The sequence below is a fragment of the Chiroxiphia lanceolata genome, chromosome 21 (genome assembly GCF_009829145.1).
Source record: "Chiroxiphia lanceolata isolate bChiLan1 chromosome 21, bChiLan1.pri, whole genome shotgun sequence".
Taxonomy (NCBI): domain Eukaryota; kingdom Metazoa; phylum Chordata; class Aves; order Passeriformes; family Pipridae; genus Chiroxiphia; species Chiroxiphia lanceolata.
This window is the reverse complement of record NC_045657.1, coordinates 5,289,261-5,308,261: the sequence shown is the minus strand read 5'-3', so window position 1 is coordinate 5,308,261 and position 19,001 is coordinate 5,289,261. Positions and strand designations below refer to the sequence as shown.

The 19,001-nt window shown below is 41.4% G+C and overlaps 1 protein-coding gene across 25 annotated transcripts in view; it reads right to left on the bottom strand.

Moving 5' to 3' along the window:
- The window catches only part of FNBP1 (formin binding protein 1), a 98,208-nt gene that overhangs the window by 53,576 nt on the left and 25,631 nt on the right, over positions 1-19,001 (bottom strand). For 14 of the 25 annotated variants that reach the window (XM_032708123.1, XM_032708118.1, XM_032708119.1 and 11 more), the window contains exons 2-5: positions 13,650-13,765; positions 9,245-9,301; positions 7,145-7,189; positions 6,629-6,776 (exon numbers count right to left, since the gene is read on the bottom strand). In XM_032708123.1, coding sequence (XP_032564014.1) covers positions 6,629-6,776; positions 7,145-7,189; positions 9,245-9,301; positions 13,650-13,765 — 366 coding nt within the window. The remainder of the gene's footprint in view (positions 1-6,628; positions 6,777-7,144; positions 7,190-9,244; positions 9,302-13,649; positions 13,766-19,001) is intronic. The other 11 variants (XM_032708122.1, XM_032708121.1, XM_032708139.1 and 8 more) reach the window with 1 other exon arrangement.

Here is a 19,001-nt window from a genome sequence, read left to right as displayed (position 1 = left end):
CATATGACAGATCAAGTCCTTATGTTGGGAACTGTAACTCTGAGCAGAGCAGCACTGCACTCCTGCAGTCTCCAGGACAGCTCTGTGGGAGCAAAGCTACAGGGATCCTTGGGAGCACTCTGCTACACTGGCCAACAATTTGAGAGGTCCTGCTGAACCATCTGCCTTCACAGCAGCAGGGCCAGAAGGCCTGGATTCAGTGAGCACACAGGTGTGACGGGTTGTTTGGAGATCACAAGCCCCCAGGGATGGATTGGAGTGGGATACATCTTGCCCTCAAAAGCCCAGCTGTGCCAAAGTGCTCTACAAGAGCAAAACTTGGGCTTTTCAAAGGGAGGTCCAACATTACTATTAAAAACTGGTATGAAAAGAGATGTTTGTGTTTTTAAATCCTTCAGTGAGAATAAAGGAACATGCTACTCTAGGTTCCACCTCTTCTCATTCCCAGTTTTGTCACAAAGCTTCTCTTCCACTGATCCACAATTTCAACACGTCCCTCCATAGAAATGGTCTGTGACACTCCCACACGCTAAAACTAGATGTACAAGTTAATGCCTCAAGAGGCAAAGAAATACTTATAATTTCTTTAAATAGCTGCACCCTTTCAGCTATTTCCATATCACCTTCATGTACATGTACACCTACAAACGAGTATCAAGACCTGCCTCAGATACATGAAACAGTGAATGTTAACTAAAATGCCAGCTGAACCTGCCCACACATATCTCGTGCCTCAGGCCTTGGGTGAACACCCTTCTCCCCAGTTAACATGTGCACTGATCCTGTGGCTTTATTGTTGCTCTTTCATTTTAGGCCAATCTCTGTGGCTGCACAGACAGAGCACAAAGGGAAGTAAAGCACATCCATGGCCATGCTCAGCCTCCCTCACCCTCAGGCATCTCACAGTCATGCACTGAGCAGGAAATAGCATCTCATCTTGTCCCTCTAACAGGCTCTGGATCCACAGTGCAATATTCAGGCTAATTCACAGAAAATGGAACTACATTTGTTAGCAAACATGTTTTATTTCCCAATCTGAATCCTTCATGTGGTAAACAGAAGCCAATTTATTTATTTGAACTATCACTTCATAGTTCAATGTACCCATTTAAAATTTGGAAGATCACGATATTAAGTTCAGTGGTCTCAACTTTGACCTCACTAAATCCAAAGTTCACATTATACCTTTTGGCTGGATGGAATATTAGTATTAGTTTCCCACACAAAAACGTTTTGGAAACTCTTGTAATAAGCAGTTGTTTTTTCCATCACAGACCAACCCTTCAGAGCACAATTACATGATACATACCAATATTTAACAGAGTTTCGTGACATTTGTGCCACAGTTTGGTGGAAAACAAAAGTCACTCCATAGTAATATACAGAATTTATTATGATCTTTCCTAAACAATTTTCTGCATTCTTTCTTTTTTTTTTCCTAGCTACTACCTAACACTCTGCTGGCACAATTAAACTTAATGGAATACAGCTGAAATACCTTGCAAGAAAGAGGAGGAATATGTAGAGTACAAGTGTTGTGCAGTGCATTTACTGAGCACAACAAAGTCTCACATAAATACCCTTATATTTAAACTAAGACTTCTAACTCCCTTCATGGGGCAGTGAGCTGGAAGTGGGTTGGTCCCAGAACAAGAAGTAGGTAAAGCTCAGCTTAAATCACATCCACCTGAAATTTGAAATTTGGCAAATCACTTCCTTTCACTGTCTCTCTTTTCCTCTTCCCACCCCCACTTGGTCCTTAATTTGTCATTTCTGGGGGGCAGCATTGTCTCTCCTTGTACCTCTGCAGCACAAACCACAGCTGTGCTCCCAGCACACGCAGACCTTGAGGCACATCCCAAATGCAACAGGGAAAAACCCATTGTGCCCTTGACAGGGCTCTGTGCTGCCATCCTGCAGGGTGCACCAGGCTGGGAGAAATCCCGTGGAAAACCACAGCACTATTTGCAGAACAGGGCACTATTCAGGGTGAACGAACGTGACAGAATTCCTCCAATTATTTACTTTTCATCAACACCTGAGGGCCTACAAGAAACAAAGTTCTCTGACATGCACCCCCCATCTGAACGGACACGGGGAGGGTGAACACGCTCCACCAGAAAGAACCAGGCAGGTTTTGCCCCCATGGTACCCATAAGGATGCATTCATTCCCTGCTTCCCTTCTATCCCCACACAAAATGGAATGCATTGACATCAGGTAAATTCTCTCCCAACCACAGAATCCCCGTGCTGCACCAGTTCAGTCTGCAGCAAAGCTCTTGGCTTCCATCTGACTTTCATGCTCGATTGTACGGAGCCAGCCCAGCCCCAAGGGGAGGTGGAGGTAGAGGTGAGAGCAGCAGTAGTAATAAGAGGGATAGTTCATGACTCCCAAATACATTTTTAGCAAGGCTGACATGAGCAATGGCTACAGAGAGCAGCAGCTGCCAGGAGGCCCTGAGTCAGACCTAGTTTGTGACCACAGATCTAAAATCAGAATTGCCCGAGGAAATAATTCTTGGATTTCTATCCAAACTGAAGCATTGAGGGGTTTCCTCAACAACAGTTGAGAGAATATATAAACCAAGTTATCTCCTGTGAAGCACTAAGGAAAAAAAGAAAGCCAACAAACAAATTCCCAATGCTTGGGCCACATGCTTGCTCACAAGTCCTTTTAGGTGTCACCCAAAAAGAGGGTAGAAAAACCCCCAGTGTCTAGATTTTTATTTTTTTTTTAATAGAACAAAGTATGTTGAGTACACCTTGGCAGGCCCAGCATGTGGAGAAGCAGGTTGCCTCATCTAAAGAATCAATATGCTGCTAATCTTTGTCTCATATGGAGAATAACTGGTGTGCTTGTGAGCAAATATCACACACAGCAAAAGACCCAACTGGTGGGAGAAGAGCTGAGTGTATTTCTAACCTGGAAATGCTTGGGAAATAAAGTCCAAACACTCCTCTTTGACATTACTGAGCTCACCACCTTTTCTTTTGTTGCAGATGAACAAGATTAAGACCCAATTCTGTGATACTGCAGTGCCTCCAGCTCAAACTTGGCACCTTCCAGAGCTACCCCCAAAAATAAGGTTTTGGTGAAATTGGGGTGGCATGAAGAATGACTGCAGAAGTACGTTCTTTCTATGAACCACTCTGAGATGATTCCCACCTCATTTGTGTGGTTTGCTGATAAAGGTCTTCCAACAGCAAAGGAGAATTCAGTCAGAGGCATTTGCCCTCAGCAACCTCAAAAGGAAGATTGATGGGGTATAATCTCCACACATGACACAGAACTGAAATTTGAGCTTTTAAGCAGCAGGACCCTGGCTGAGTGTGAGAATTACTCACGTGAGAGCATGGACACAGCAAGATCAAGAGAATACAAGAAGCTGGAGTGAGGAACTGCACTACAAAGAGTTTCACTTCACTAGGCAGCTGGGAAGAACTGAAACAGCATAAGGATTTCTCCCTCTCCCATTCTCACACACACATGGGGGTTGTGTGCCTGACTTCAGTGACTGTGAGGGCAAAACAACTCACCTGGAACAGTGACAACACCAATGAGAGCTACCCTATGGAAGGGGAATGCATAATATGATATAGTGTAATGCATTGATTGACTTTTATTGCTAAAGAAATTAGAATTTCACAAAAAGAGTCTTTGCTTGATTTTTCTTACTGTTTTCTGATGATCAAAAGCCGTCATGCAACAAAGTGCATGATCTGTAAAAACATAAAGATAACCCAGAACTCTCCAAAGCTCCAAACCAGACCAGAAAAAAGAGGAGGTATGTCTTTTGAAGAACAGCACCAAACCACTGTGAACTTGCAGTGTCCAACCTGCAGACTGTCCTGTCTGGTTTTGATTAGCTGCTTCTTCCCTTATTTTCACCACTAGCAACTACCCTGTATGGAAAAGACATGAATAGGCAGCCATCAAATGCACCTTTCACAGCATTTGCATGCCAAATGAATTTTATCCAGCATAAAACCAATGTAAGGCTTGATACAGTAGCAGGTTCTGTGCTGCTTACAGGCCAGGGGCTTGTACTTGTCAAGGAAAACCCAAGAAGTGTGATTTATTATTGTGTGACCCTGATCATCTGCTGGTGTGATTCCACTTGAATCAACAGAGCTAAATGAGCATGAAAACAGGGCAGTGCAGGCAGGCACCAGCCCCTGTGTGTTTAAAGATCACCTTCCACCCTCATCTCCCATGACTCCATCAAATGTTGTGCTTCAAAAGGGTTTCCTTTGGAAACAGAAGCTCTAAAATCAGATATATTTATAGATATTAGGAAAAAATTCTTCCCTGTGAGGGGGGTGAGGCTCTGGTACAGGTTGCCCAGAGAAGCTGTAGCTGCCCCATCCCTGGAAGTGTCCAAGGCCAGGTTGGACGGGGCTTGGAGCAACCTGGGCTAGCGGAAGGTGTCCCTGCCCATGGCAGGGGGTTGGAACAAGACAATTTTTAAGGTTCCTTCCAACCCAAACCAGTCTGCAATTTGCCTGACCACTTTCTGCTGAACTTGAGTTCATATTTCACACATTTATAATTCTGACATCTCTATCATTTCCATCTTCCAGGTGGGAAATTACAACAAAAAGAGCAAGGGTGCTTATCTATCTCAGTCATACGGAAATCACTGGAAATTTGTACCATTTTACAGGCATTTGGACACTTGAATGACTTCATCCAAATTATACAAGACTCAGTGGACAAGAATGTGGGTCTCCCAATTCCTGCATATGGTCCTAGCCCCAGGAGTGGGCTGATCCAAATGATTCTATGAACCTCTAGCACAACAGCTGATGGCAGAACAAGCACTGGAGCACGAGAATTCTTGCCAGCAAAATTTCTGGAAATACCAAGTCATTCATCAATTGATATCATAAAAGGTTCTGCCAAAGCAGCCGCCCTCTGTGATATTTACACAACAACCACCTTCCCCTCCTGCAGATCCCAGCATGATTGATGCTTTTACAGAATAAAGTGAGAGGCCATGTATGAAAAATGCCTGAGGGCGGGAGCAGTTTCCTTTTCAACACTATTTGCTCATAAATGATAATCTACAGGAATCAGACAAGGATTCCTAATCCAAACAGCTTCTATTCATGTTGCAAGAACAAAACAGCCACGACTGACAACTGTTTTCTGTTAAAGGCCAATAATTATCAGCAACAGCAGGTAAATACACCATCAGTTGGGTTTTGCTGTTCCCACGTTGTTATCACTCAACCAATATTAAAATAATTTTCTTGTCATTCACCCATTACTTATATGAGCCATACTTACTACAAAAGTTTACAAACAAAACAAAAAAGCAACAGTTACCGCTCAAATTCTTCACAAGAAATATTGCAAGTCCTCTTTCATTATACTCAAAATGTCTAATAGATATTCCAATCAATTTATGTGCCCACATAATTGAAGAATTAGGTACAAAACATTAGAACTGACAGGAAAATGCCACACTAGAATGCTGGTTTTTTTGCTTTGCTTATTGTACAGCTCCATGCTGAATACAAGGTCACAGAGTGGCTGAGAAAACATTCTCATCACAGCTATATGTGAAACATCCTCCCTTGCTGCTGCCAAAATATTACATCCCTGAAAGATTACACACCATTCTGCAAATTAAAAGTATGTCTATATATTCTTTTCCTCTGCTGACAGACTTATCATCCTAATACTATACTTAGGCAAAGATGGTGATTTCCAGGGCTCTGGTCCTGCACAACACTTCAACACATGCTTAATGTTTAGTGGGACTATTTATAAATGCAGAAGTTCTGCAGGAGTATTTTTGCACTTTCTAGAATAGACCAACAGTTTGGAAATTAAATATAATGCCCTGATACTCCCTTTGCACTTTGCTTAGTCATTGTATACCTATGCTATGAGTACTTGTAACAAAAATGCTTAGAATCACTCTTTTATGCCCACATATCCAGGGGATAAAAGAGTTCAAGGTAAGGAAGGAAATCACATCTCAACTATCTGCCTTTCAGAGCTGGTGATGTGCAAGTTAATCAGCTTTGAACATTCACTGTAGCAGGCAAATAAGTTCCTAAAGTACTAGTTAAAATAGAGCACTAACATAAAGCTGCTAATTCTACCAGTCTTGAAGGACAACAGGTTGAAAACCAGATTCCCCACCCCTCATCAAACAAGACAGATCCCATATTTCTCATTAGAGCAATTTTTTACAATGCCCTGTTGACCAGATCTGCCTGAGAAGTAGGAAAATATGAACCAAAATCCAAATAATTCTTTCAATCAGACTCAGTAGTACAGTTCCTACTATATTATTTCAGGCTTTACACAGTGCTACTGGACTCTTCCCTGAGCAAGCTTTTGGCTAACTGAGCCTTAAGCACAGATGGGCCTCTGACCTTATTTAGCAGGGATTCTCCTCAAGGCATTGCTGTCTCATTTTATAACATTCGATTCCAATGGTTCAGTGACTTGGCCCGGGCACATAACCCACTTCTTCAGTGCTTGGTTCACCAGCAAAGCTCATGTTTATCATCTACAAATAAATTTTGCTTAACACTGAACTCCACTACCGCTAATTATCTGTCTCAAACAGCAATTAGATGTGAATAATAAATAAAAAAAGGATCAATTACCGATTTCCTCTCTTGTTTCAGCTCCTGCACATAGCGTGTTAACTCCCCAGTGATAAGAGAGGTCATGTTCTCTGAGATGACCTCGTGCTGTCCAGCATAGTCATTCATTTCATTTAAAGTGGCTAGGAAGGCTCTAGTTGATGTGTACCTGCAAAGGACAAAAATGCATTTTTACTTTTAGTCCCTCCCTTTTCATACAGACACACTGCAAAGGGAGGTGGGATCCCCCTTAAGCATTTAGTGTGGCTACGTGAGACTGAATATGAATTAGCACGGATTCTCTGGAAGGAATTTCTCCAAAGGAAGCCTATCCCACACACTGACAGTTGTCTGATAAATCTATCTCGATTTAGACAGTTTGACACTGGCTCTTAAAATATCACCACTTTAGAGTGCCAGGTTCTTTATCAGCACAGCTCTGGGACTTGAGCATTCTAATCTCTATTCACCAAACATTTCTAGTTATACTCTTTCGAGTCCTACTATTCAGTGCACAGAGTCATCAGTATATCCTACCTGGCAAAATCCTGTCTAAGCAAGCAAAATTTTGGCCAGCATAGCCTAGAAGAGAAAGTTTTTCATAGTGTAAATTAAATTTAAATCAGCTACAGTTTATAAAGTTTTCAAAGAAGCAGCGAGTTTACTAACCAGGTGTTCATTGTCAACCCATATTTTTAGTACCTTCCATTGCAAGGTTTATTTTTAATATAAATTAATGTCCTATACAGCATTCCATGTATTATTAAAAGGAAGAAACAAACATCTGTGCACACAAGAAACAGTAGATTATGTCACTGGTATATTCAGCCCAGTGCCAACAGAGCTGCATTTAAATACTCCAGCTGGCTGTGCCCAGCAGCAAGACACTGGTACGTTCCAGAAAAGCTATTATTAAATATTATTATTATTAATATTATATAGTAGTGGCCTGCACTGATAACATCACCTAAAGGTGAAAAATCAAAGTAAAGAGGAGATATTTAGAGAACATAAAGGGGAGTGGTACAAGGAGAAATGAAAAAGGCATCAGGAAAAAAACCCCCAGAATAAACTTAAAAAAGAGACTTAAAATAAAGTCCAGTACAAGCAACCACATTCACAATCAAGCTGTGAAATGAGAGAAATCCCAGCTGCAAAACAAAAAGGAGGATCGAATCCACAGAACTACAGACTGACAACAAGCTTGAAAATGGATAATTTTTAGCCAGGCTGTCTCAAAGCAGCGTCTGAGGCTCCCAAAGGTCACATGACAAATCCCCAGACATTGTTTTGAGACATGGAGAAACTACACTGAGGTGAACACTATATTTACAAAGGGCAAAGGACACACAGGATCCTCTGTGCCACATCACATAGAATCATTTAGCTCCAATATTCTTCTCCAGCTATGAAAGATGTGTCAAAAAACGTTGTAGTAAACTCAAAATACCCATTTATGGTAGAGCTGTCCAAAGGCAGATTTATCCCTAATCCTGGGTACAGACCAAAGCAGCCACTGTGCTGGTAACATAAGCTTCCTTGCGTAAATACCAATATCTCAGGAAACAATGGCATAAATTAACTGATTCCCAAACAATGTTACTAAAAATAAATTAAAAAGCAAATAAAAAGTCTGTTATCTCTCTTAAACAAGACACTGGAGTAGCCCCATACAGAGCAGCTTGGGGGGCTGACCCAAAAATCTAAATTAATGTAATCATCCTGTTGGATCCATATCCAAAGTAATTTGAAATGTTTCAAATTTCAAGGTCAAGGGTTTGAGGCTCCTGCTGGGCTCTCCAGGGGCAGAGCAGCCTCCTGCAATCCAAGGCTGAGGGTCAGACCCTGCCGTGCCTTCCTTCAAAGCTGTGTTACAACACTCCGAGGTTGAGAAACCCCAGAGCCACAGTGCTCCAAGGAAAAAGCTTCTCACTCTGGCTTACAGCCTCTCTGCTGGGAAGGTCTTCTCCTAGAAAGTTCTCCTTAAAGAATGTCTTTATTTTCATCAAGGGCAGGAGTGTTCTTAAGGACATGTGGTCTAATCAGGTGAATCAACAGCAGAGTGAGGCTGTGCAACACCCTTCAACAGCAGCACGTTGTGTGTCCATCCATCCCAGGATATTGGGAGTAAAAACTGTATCCTTCACCCTGCTCTGCAAGTCTGCTGCACCACCGCGGTGTTAGAACATTATCCCTTTAGTAAGTTACTAATCTGTGTTGTCAGCCCATTTGAGTCATTTAATACTTAGGCAGACTGCTAAAGTTTCATGCTAAAATTAACGACTGTTTCTGTTCCTGCTGAAAGCAGATATGAGTTTGGATGTTCACTTCAAAGAGCCAGGATCAGTCTGGCTTAAAGTTTTTAAGGCACATTAACAAAACATGAAACAAAAACCCCAAACCAGGAATCCAGAAACTGTAACATCTAAACGGAACTGAGTAGTTACAGACCAAATCCACACTCTGAAGATCCACTCCTTAGTATCTACCACATAAGGTTGTTTCTGCATCTATGACTTCTATATTTTTACACTTGACTTTAAAATCCTTGCCTTACAAGCCAAATCTTAACTGATGACCCAAACTTCTCCCCTTCCTCCATCAACATGCTCACCCAGCAGTGGATCATGACCATACCTGTATTCCTCCTCTTCTTTGGAGTTCTTTTTGGGTTGGTATTTCTTTGAAAGATTCCTAAAATCAAAAATACAGATACATAAAATTAAATTTTAAACTATCCCTTAAAATTTACTGGGTAAGCTTTGCATTCTGTGGGGACTTCAGTTTTTATCTGCAGTGACCCGACACCTTTCCAGAAGTATGAATGAAACCAGGCTTTGATTGTGCCACAGTAACACCCAAAGAATGGGTTCACAGTGCCCCAGGTTTGCCTGCCTTTAGCAGGATGATTAGAAGGAAATGAAGAACCTTCATAAAGCTGTGGGAAGCTGCACTGAGATGGCAAAAGGGGGATCATTTTGTGATTATCAACTAATGCTGGGGGAAGTGTGAAATTTGATTATCCCAATTAGCACAGATGATTGCATCTCATTACCCCACAGCCAGTTAATGATTTAATTTTAAAATACCAATATGCCCTTCAAGTGACTGTAGCTTGAATGAGAAACCTGAACATCACTGTTAGCACATCTGACTGTGATTATATGTTTTTCATTGCCCTGCAAACCCCTCACCATCAGCAAATCCAGGGTTTCATGAAGGAGTGCTGCCCACCTGACCCTCACCTTGCTGATGCTCACAGCTCAGCTTTACCATCCATATTGCACTGCAGCACAACACAACCCCCTGCACCCTTCAACCAGTGCTCACCAGAGAGCTGACAAACCTTACTCAGCAATTTTAAAGCCTTTTCAGTGCTCCTGTGTCCTAAACTCTCACCCTATTGGGAAAGGGAAGCCATTTATTTCAGCTTTACAAGGTTGTTTCAACAATTAAAAGCAGAATACAAGGAGCATTGGTGGAATCATTGTCTGAAGGAGGACCATGGTTCAATGACTTATCCATTCCAAACTCTTTGGAGGACTCCCAGAACACATTTAATTGTAAAGAAACTGCATTTTCAGAGGTGTAACCTATTCCCTGTTGATGCTGGTTTTACTGATAAGTGGGAGACAGCAGGGCCTCTCATCTCACATTTCGTATTCCTTTTGTTCTCCTTGAGGAATTAAAGAGCATCTGCCCAAACAGAGGAGTAGCCAGAACCCTGGCAGATTTGCACAGACAAACGTGTTCCTCAAAATTTAAGCATCCCAACTGGAAGGGATCCAAATGAGGATCTCCCTTCCAGTCTCTGCCTTCTCTCACAGATCATGCTCTGAGAAAATAAACTTTTCTCTAGTTCTGGAGGCAGCAGCTTCCACCAAACACCACCAGCATGGGAAAAATTCTGCCAACTGTCCTGCATGATGACAGTAAATCTTACATCACCCTTTGCATACCACAGGAATGCCTCCCTCCATGCACCTGCTGGAAGAGGAAAGGAAAAACCACAAGGAAACATGCACTAAGAAGGCATTTTCACACATAGTCACTACTCCATCTCCCTGCACTGTCACACTGCCCAATTAACTCTGACATACACAGCTACTGGCTTCTTGTGGATCTTTAAAGGTGCAGAAATGCTACAGAGCTGAGGAAAAAAAGAAATCTAGTCTGCTTTCATGGAAAAAACCCCACTTAACAAGGATTAGCATCTGGGTTAAACACTTTATTATTTCCTATGCACTTTATACAACACCTAAATAGAGCCTACATATTTGAGTTTTTTCCCCCCTTTTCTAAAATCAAAAATAAATGTAGGATTTTAACCATGATACACAGCAAAAAAACCCCAAAATTATTCTGATTCCAGAAGTATTGCAAAAGTTCAGCAACAGTGCAGTGTCATGACCCACAGTCCAGCACTTCCCATGTTCAAGCTCACGAAGCAGTGACATATTCAGTGCCAACAGTGATTAAAGAGGGAACTAACACATAATAACAAAGAGCAGTAGTAAAACACCAGTTCTGGCAAGATTTTGTGCTACCCTTTGTACCTGTCTCCATGAGTGTTTCTATTTGCCTTTCACTCTATATCATTTTTTTTCTGCCTTTCCAGCTTGTTTCTCTGCTCCCTTATTTCACCTTGTCTGACATCTTCCTCTCTCTCACATTTGTCACCCATCAGATTCTCAGATTATCCTGATACCTTAAGCATTTTTTCCAACACATCTTCCTCAAGGCTGTGTATCCATCATCACATTAGGCAAAGGTTTTGACATCCTTTGTGATGCTTCAGCTATCTGTGCTGTAAGGGAAGTGGTGACTAGGGAAGGAGGACAAGGATACACCACCCCCAGCACTCAGAGCACAGCATCCAGCACATCAACTACATCCATATTTGCAGGATTATAAAGAGGAAGCAAAGGAGCACTTCTAAATAAAAGCCAATTAAACTTTAATAGATGACCAGGCTGAGATGTAGACAGTCAAAGAGGAAAAACAACTATTTAGGGAGCCCAGGGACTGAGCAGAAAACACAAGTTTCTGAGAAGAAAATAAATTTCAGCAGCTTCCCTTACACTATAAATAAAATTTTGAGTTCAATACACATGAGTAGCCCGAGTTAACTTGTTCCTTTTTAATAGTATCTTCTGCATATTATGACATGCAGTGATGTGCTGCAGCCCTTCTGCACCAAATGGATGTGGTACAAGAAAGGTTTGCACCAGGCTCAAGGAGACTTATTAAATAAAAGCAGATACATGATTTATTATTCTTTCTTAATGTCCAGCACTGTTTTACCTCAATATTTGACAAGTCAACATTCTTGTTTTTTTCTTTTATACCTCTCTCTAACTTCTCAGATGCCTCCAAGCAGCCCTGTGTTTAAGAGCCCCTCAGGGACAGATGTATTTGTCCTCAAACCACAGAAATACAGAGAGGTGAGAAACAAACAGACCAAGTTTGTTTTGGAAGTCTAGGACAGATTAAGATATAAAACTCAGGAACTCATAGTTTCTAGATGGTGACAGGTAAAACCATCTTTCACTTTCCTTTAACATTTTGTTTGTGTGTTCATTTTCATAATGATGCTCTTTACACCTGAAATTTGTCGTCCTAAGAAACCCAGCGAGTCTGGCAGGGGATTGTTCATAAGCCAGGCCAGCTCACACAGATACTCTGCTGGGGTTTCCCAGTCCACTCACACTCTCTTTTCTTCCAGCTCATTTTGCCTGTGTAATTCAATCTCTGCTCATCTCCATAGGATGTGAGCAATTTGTTCCTGCACGAGTCATCTTCTATTTCCTGCTTGTCTATAACAGAAACCCTGGGGAAGCCTCGTGGCGTTCCCCTGGGAGAGCACATCCCCACCAAGGCAGGGATTTATCAACTACCAGCTCCTCATAAATCACAGGCCATTGTGCATCTCTAACCCTCTTGAACACAAGCAAATTCTGGGTGATTTTTTTTCTTTCAAATAGACACTGTGCTTTAGATCTAAGCAGACAAACTGAAACCTTGGATCCCCATCTCTTTAAATGCTGAGAAGATGGAAGGAGTTCTAATATATATTATCATCATGTAAATTAAAAAAAAAAAAAAGGTGTGGATTTACTGGAGGTGTTAGGAAGAATTATCCCTGCTCTCCCCTCCCCAGTTAGCTCCACCACTTCCCAGTTTATCACTAAAAGTAGTGGCTACCAACTGTGTTGCCCCACAGCCCCTCAGCAGCAGCAGGACTTGCCTGTGTGGTGTTCTCCCTTCTAAACCCTGATCACCTCTCAGTTTTTATTACCTTGCTGGGAAAAGCAGGGTAAAATCTGCTCCCTGTGGGAGGGTTCCTAGAACCCCTTCCCCATTTACACTGGATCTGACCTCAAGAAATAGGTTTTCTCTGTCTGGTTCACACATACTCATCTCTACCTACAACCTGATGGTTGAAGCAGACATGTAGAAAGTACTTGAATTATTTGAGATAAATTCACAAAGATCTCTGCTCTGTTTAGGAGACACCTCACAAGACCTGTGGCAAGATGACAAGGCTGTAATTCAAATCTCAGGCTGCAACCTGGTTAACTCCAGAGACAAATCTTCCAAGGGCTGGGTCTGACTTTCTGACCTGCAGTTTCTCCCACGCACCTTCAGAAAGGGCCTGTCTGACTAAAAGAAAACCTAAACTTCGCCTAACAAATGATCATTGTTCTGCTGAATTCTTAAACCCTTCAGCATTTACACGCAGCAGCCCTAATTTCATGGAAAATATTACAGTGCTGCCTCAAAGCCTGAGCCATTAACCATGCATAAATTGTGAGTAAGCCCCAGTGTGCTATGCAGTCACCTAAATAACCCTTCTTTCTGCAGAGCAGAGATAATAAAATAGTATCTTAAATGAACTTTTGCTTTCCAATCTCTAAATCAAAGCTATTCTCTGAAAGCCATTATTATAAACCAAATCACCACTATCACAGCAAACTTAAGAGCTGATTACAGGCTCTGAAGAGATGCAACTCTAAGTCCAGAACTTTACATATCAACTTACCTAAGCTGCTTTGCATAGCTGAGTTCAATCTCTGTTCTTTCTTTTACAAACTTGATGTACTTTTCCAGAACATCAATACCCCACTGCGTGTGTTTTTCTAAGTTGTCAAACTGGTCCTGCAATGAATCATAAAAAAAAAAAAATAGTTTAGTCTCATTGAACATAGATAACTAAAAATAATACACAAAGTATTGTCATACAGAAAGTGTTAATAATATTTTCCATTACCACAGTTAGACATATTTTGTAGCTATACAGGTTTTTAAATCAATGGAAATCTGTATTTTAACATGAGATCCATTCAGTAACATTCTTCCTTCCTCATTTCTGAATCAGTTTCATTCCAGAAATCCTGGCATTTCTACTAAATACCATCTTCTAATATAAAGACTTACTTAGGCAAAGGATAAGAAATAGATACTCTCGGTAGTATTTTATTTTACTCTGAAGAATTAAAGCACTTCCATGACTTTGAGGTCTACTTTCAATTAATAATTCTTATCTTAGTCTGAGAAATATAGACTTGAGCTTTGTCGCTGTTATGAATTTAAAATATAATTTAGAAAGCTAATAATCCTTTTACAAAACAGACTTTAACTCCCCTATAGTTTGTTTTGTTCTAAAACAGAACACATGCTAACAAATGATGCCCCCCAAAAATGACACTAGCTATGTTCTCAGTAAGTTTTCTCATCTACCTCCATTTATATACAGATGCTACTTTGTTCTTCAAATATTGTTGCCCTCCAAAACAGTCACACATGTTTTCAATACAATCAAGAAGGTTTCACAAGTCAGTCTGGGATTTGCAAATGCCAAGAGAAATTAAGCAACTCTAAATCCAAATTAGTTATCCGAGACAGTTTATTACTATCTCCAGATTGAACCTATAATTACCTCATTTTTCAAAATTTGCCTACTTCAACAACACTCAAATTCCACAATCATCCATTCCCCACAGTTTTGTAGAAGTTAATGTTTCTACAAGATTTGAAATATAATTTCAAACTGTGATCCTGAATACTTATCCTGACAGAAACACAGTGTAAAATAAACAAGGGCTTTAATATCAGCCTATTTATTAGGCATCAGGTTCCACTATGGTTTAAAAGGAATACAGAGAGTAAGTTTGTACATCTGCAGCACAAAGGTAGATTTACAATGGTTTCCAAAAAACTACACACAGCGATAGATTTGGGTCAGATGCTGCCACAACCAAAAGGTTCTGACACAAGTGATGCTGCTTTGCAAAAAATTTGGCTTTGTGACTCAGTTTGCAGAGGTATCACTGACTTATCAGAGCGATAAAAGCCCATTTCCTTGGACACACAGCGCAGAAAAATAACAGAATGCTACAACAAAGCCTTAGTTTTTGATTATGCTGCTTTAATCAAACACCACTTTCTGCTCTGTGGCACATTTGGCAGTGACAGTGTTACACACTGGTGGCAGGAGAGATTCTGCATTGAACACAGGAGCTAATAAAGAAAAATAAACCTGCTAATAAAACTGCTTTAACTAATTTGAATTGGAGAAACAGAAACCATATTAGAGGAAATCTGCAAAACCCTAACAAGAAGCAAGTTAAAGCAGCAGGTAAATACCCATGGAATAGGACACACAGGGTCTGTGCATCTGTGTATTTGCTCTGGTTTAGCATAAGGTACTATTTCAAACCAAGTCAGCCAAGCCAGACCAGGCTTCAGTTTAAATTATGTCTGTTTTAGTCAATTAAAGAGGCACTCGTGGCAGAACAGCAAAAGGGCAATAGTATAAAGTTACAAACAACTTAAAGAACTTCTGAGCCTTGCACTCCAAGAACTGTGACAAAATGGTTAAGTGTGACTGAAGAAAAAAAATGTAAACTACAGAGAATAAAAGCCTGACTTCCAGCTACATAAATCACCTTGAACCAATGTAACATCAGTCACTCAGAAAGAGGATGCATGTATTCTGCAGAAAGGGAAGACATGGACCAAAGCAGTGCATATTTGTGTATACACAAATCTTTATTTCAGACAATTTCACAGCTGGGGAGAAGACAAAGTCATGGGTAAGATGATGGATCTCTCCTCAAATCAGGCAGGAACACGATGTGCTGCCTGGGGTACAATGCAGCACAACGAGGCACCTTCTGCTCTGCTTCAAACACACAACCTCTCCATCTCTGGGATTGCACCAGTGTCAGCAGAGCAGTGCAAACATGGCCTTTTTAAGGTTTCTGATAAAGAGGTCTTCCAGCTCTCCCACACCCTACTCCTCCACAATTTACATTATTTAACATAAACACATGCATATGAAATAAATACCCCACGGGCCAGTCCATTACTCACAAGTTTAGATGCATTCACACACTCCTGACTTTGAGAAGGGAAAACTCAGGGAGGGAAATTCACTCCCTAATCCCTGTAAGCAAATTTAACCACCATCATCAGATTTATCATACTTGTACTAAGGAATTAACTTATTATCCTACTGTAACCCCATCCAAAGAGGAAAGGTCAAGGTTTCCCACCAGAAGGAATGCCTTTCAAGGAAATCCTGCCCTTCAAGGTAATCCAGACTGCTGACTGCACAGGAAGATGGAGCAGGTTCACCCTGAAAAGGCAACCTTGGTGGTGGCTTGTCCAAACCTCCCACCATCATCACCACTCTGAATCAATTCTCAGAGCATCATTTAGATCAGAATTTGAATAAAAATCCAAAAATGCCTCCAGGTAGCTGCCTCAGTGTGGGCTGTTATCCCACAGAGGGACCTGCTGGACTGTTTCAGAGGCCTTGCTATGTCAAATTTGGCAAAAGACAACTCCCTGAGGAGCACTGTAAGGGGAACACACTGTGGTGCTGCTGTCAGAGAGACCAACCAGGGGAAGAAGCTAAATTTCTATTTATAAAGTGAGCTGAGACATTTGCCCCATGCCAAGCTTCAAGAAGAAGAACCTCAACAAGATAAAAGTACAAACCCTGACCTCCACAAGGCAAGGGGAAGTTTAGCTCTCTGCAGATTTGCTAAAGAGAAGACTTTCTGTTCTTTTCCGGGCATGGAACTGTGTTGGCCCAAGTGCCATTTCACTCAGCAGCCAACGCCCCAAAACACTGTGTTACTCTGGGGTCATGCATTCCATTATTCCTTCTCTTTGCTGTGTTACTTGAGGAGGGAAAAAAGTCAGTAAAATTGGCAACACTTTTGAGCATGAAACTCCAAAGGAAGGACAACGCAGGCAGAGGGACCCCACACAGACAGTCCTCCTGATTCCATGGATCTGCTCAGCAGACTGAAGGTAGGTAAAGGCTCTCAGCTACAGCTAATGAATCACAGAGATGACAGAGTACACAAAAATGTGTTGATCATACAGCATAACCTTTAATTCATGGAATCCTAAAGTCCAGGGAGACAAGCAATCAATGCAAACACAGGATTTCTAAAAAGACTTTTTGGAGAGTAGTTAACAACCATATCATGCCTTCAAATAATCAATAGTGAAAAGACTTCTTAAAAATTTATCTACTTTCTACAAGGTTCATTACCAAAATGCATTATCACATGGAAACTGAAGAGTTAAAAAAAAATTCTCAATTATTATGGAGTCTAACAAGAACAGCAAGTGGTTTCAGCACAAAGTGCACCAGCCCTGCCAGTGATGGTTTAGCAGCTGAAGGTTTCAGCTACTGCAGGTTTGCAGGTTCAGTCATCAGCTGGAAGAGGGCTCAGGTGCCTCCATGAGCTGCTGTTTCAGCTTCCAGTTTCAATATACAAACTCTCCTCTGTTCATTTTTTGCAGCCTCCTCACCCTTCCAGTTAGGGAGAACATTAGAAGACAATAAATTCCACAGGGCTTTAGCATTCGAGAAAAGCAAGAAAACAAGGCAAGAAGCATGATGCAATGTTCAGTAAAAATGCTCCCTCCAGACCACAGTGAGGGGGAAACAAAAGGTCACACTGCACCTGTTTTCTCCGAAAAGGAAACACCAAAACATTTTCTAGAAGCATTCACTGCTTTCTTTTGGCTCAGAGTCTGGTTCACACCTAAGAACACTCTGAGTAAAATACTGCACTGACAGTGTGTTGTGTATCACAGCAGGCTCCCCCCACTACTTTCATATTACTATGTGCTTCCAACCTGCCAAATCTCATCTCCTCCCAATTTCAAGCCCCTGTACTTACTGTGATATCAGCTTACTAAAAAGAACAGACTTCTAATTGACAATCAAGATGTGCACGTAATTAAACTACTTGTACAGCTGTAACTTATCCCCCTTCATCAGATTCCACCTGCTTCCCAATGCCAGCAACCTGTGCCAGTACAAACACTTCCCCAGGTGATGGAGGAGCTGGAATACAGGAGCTGACCCTCCTGACTCACACAGGTGGGAAAGCAGAGCCTCTGCTATGAGCTGCTTAAAACAAAGAGCATCTTCTTACTTTTTCAGAGCTCAACACATTCTTGAGCACACACACAAAAACTGAAGTTCAGCAGAGGAAAGCAGAACTTTAGTCATTAACTTGAGTGGGAATTTGACATCCAAGTACCCAGAATGCTTTGAATATTTTAACCCCAAGGCAAAGAGTGTTTCTAACTTCATTTCTGTTTCCATTAATTCTCTCCCAGTACTTTTACTGCTGCCCAAATAACCTCACATTCATGCATTCCTTCTGAAATTCGGCTGCATGCTTGTTACCCTGACAATGCTTAAAATGGAAATAGTGCTGCTATTTGCTTTGCTTCATTTTAATGGTTACTTTAAGCTGTCAAATCCCCTCACGTCTCAACTGCTCTCCTGAAGTCACATTCCCCAGCAAGGCGAAGTATTTTGGGAAGAGGAAACTTAGTCATTAAGAAAAACAAAAGCCCTCTTCCCATTTCTAAGCCATATAACATGGAGTACAACCAATTATTGAGCAATAAAGAGTTATTCATGTGGTCTTTGATGATCAGCTCAGTAAGATATTCCTTCCCCTTTCTAGAGCGCTTCCATCTATTGCAAAATAGTTCAACACAGGGCGTTCAGATCCAGTGATGGACCTTCATTTGCCACCAAGGAGCTTCAGCATCAACAGGGACTGAAATAAAGGGGACATCATCACTTTTCTCTTGAGCTACAGCCTCAGTCTCTCTGCAGCCAGACACACTCACCTGGCCCAGCTCCACCACACAGCCAGGTCACAAGGCCCGGGGTTTCTACTTGGTTTCAAGTGTGAACAAAACAGTAGATTCTGGGAGAATTTACCAATTAATTCTGCAATTTTAATCATCTTGTCAAGCCTGCCCAGATTAGGCTGAGTTGGAAGTGTTTGCTGTACCAGTGTCCAGGCTGAACTGTCACTGTCACCCTTTCTGCTGCTTTCACAGG